We start from the raw sequence: 1,667 nt of genomic DNA on the forward strand, positions 1-1,667 counted from the left end.
GTTATATTTCTATCTGTGATACTGTCGTAGCATTAGACTTCAGGAATTTTGGAAGCAAAACTTTCTCAAGAGATGCCCAAAGCTTTTAGATTTGATCATTCGACACCAAGTGGAACATACGCATGTAGACTCCAAGTAGTGTGTTCTAATGTAGGGTTGAGTGGAGAGCTAATCCGATGCTTTCTGGAGATGGACTCCTAGCTATTAATTATCTTTCTTTGGGTTTGTTTATTCTAATTGCATGTTTAGTATTGAAAAACTTTTATCATTCTGGTGTAGATTAGGACAGTGGAAGGAATGACTTTACCAGGTCCATTTGTTAATTTTTTCTTGGCCCCTCGTGGAAACTTAATGAATTAATGAGATTATAGATGATATACTGTACTGTCTTAATTTAATTCTTACATAAATCCAAATGGAAGATGTTGTTGTGCTTACACAAGCTGCTCTGAAAATTAACATTTATTGGAATTAATCAATCCATTATATTTCGTGATATTCTAAATAATGCATGTGTACATTAAGAGCAAATAAAACTGTGACAAAGCATCGTCTCTGAAAATTCTGCTGCTAACCATTGTCGTCGGGATTGTTCTTCTTTTGAACTTCAGAAGTTGAACATAGTGTACTTATTAGAGCATACGTGCCTTCGATAAATCCTCCTAAGTTAGAAACTCGCTTCCTCAACCTTAAGTTTTGCTCGCTACTTTCATTTTGATAGAAGTAAATGCTTGAAGCAACCTTAAACTTAAAAAAACCTTTTCTGCATGTCCTACTATTTTTGGTGTTTCTATTTCAATAATTTTTGGGGTTTGGTAATTTTCATTTTACACGAATGATCAATTGTTCCGTGATTTTCAGGCAAATGAGGCGTAGTCTTGAGGACTGAAAGATGAGCACTGTCAATTACCTGGAGGCACTGAAGCTGGAAGAGAAGCTGGCATCTGATAGAAAAGCTCTTAAAATTACTGATACCCTATTATCTCTACAACATCCACCGACATATACAGTTGGCAAAAGGGAAACAGTTCATAATCTACTCATTCCTGATTCAGAGCTCAAAGCCATTGGGGCAGAACTTCACTTTACACAAAGAGGAGGTGACATTACTTTTCATGGTCCTCACCAAGCAATCTTGTATCCCATTGTTTCATTGAGATATATTGGTTTGGGGGCTAGAAAGTATGTTGAGAAGCTTGAGCTAACCATGATAGAATTGGCATCTATGTATGGTGTGAAAGCACAGGTTGGAAGAAGATGTGAAACTGGGGTTTGGGTTGACGACAGAAAGATTGGTGCAATTGGTGTTAGAATTTCATCTGGGATCACATCTCATGGATTAGCATTCAACATGGATCCTGATTTAAACTACTTCAAGCATATTGTGCCTTGTGGAATTGCAGATAAAGATGTTACATCTTTGAAGAAAGAGGCAGATGTAGAGCTTCCTGCTGAAGAAGTGATACAGGAGAAATTGATTGCTTGTTTTGTAAAAATATTTGGGTACAGCAATGTCATTTTGAAAGATAAGTCAAAGTTATAATTTGTTGAGCAATAGTGTTGTCATGCACTGATGCATTTATGTGACTAATTCTTTGTATAAGTAGTACCGTTCTTTTAATATGTGTTGTTTTTGTTATTATCTGTTGACTCTTGTACTTCCATTA

General features: G+C 36.1%; 1 protein-coding gene across 1 annotated transcript; it reads left to right on the top strand.

The window, feature by feature from the left end:
- The first annotated feature begins 850 nt into the window (after positions 1 to 850).
- On the top strand, positions 851 to 1,642 carry LOC107867937 (octanoyltransferase LIP2, mitochondrial). The gene is given in 1 exon segment (XM_047405847.1): positions 851 to 1,642. A coding segment is annotated over 1 exon segment (678 nt). The 5' UTR covers positions 851 to 865; the 3' UTR covers positions 1,544 to 1,642.
- Positions 1,643 to 1,667: the final 25 nt, after the last annotated feature.

Source organism: Capsicum annuum, unplaced genomic scaffold, assembly GCF_002878395.1.
Source record: "Capsicum annuum cultivar UCD-10X-F1 unplaced genomic scaffold, UCD10Xv1.1 ctg81935, whole genome shotgun sequence".
NCBI classification, from domain to species: Eukaryota; Viridiplantae; Streptophyta; class Magnoliopsida; order Solanales; family Solanaceae; genus Capsicum; species Capsicum annuum.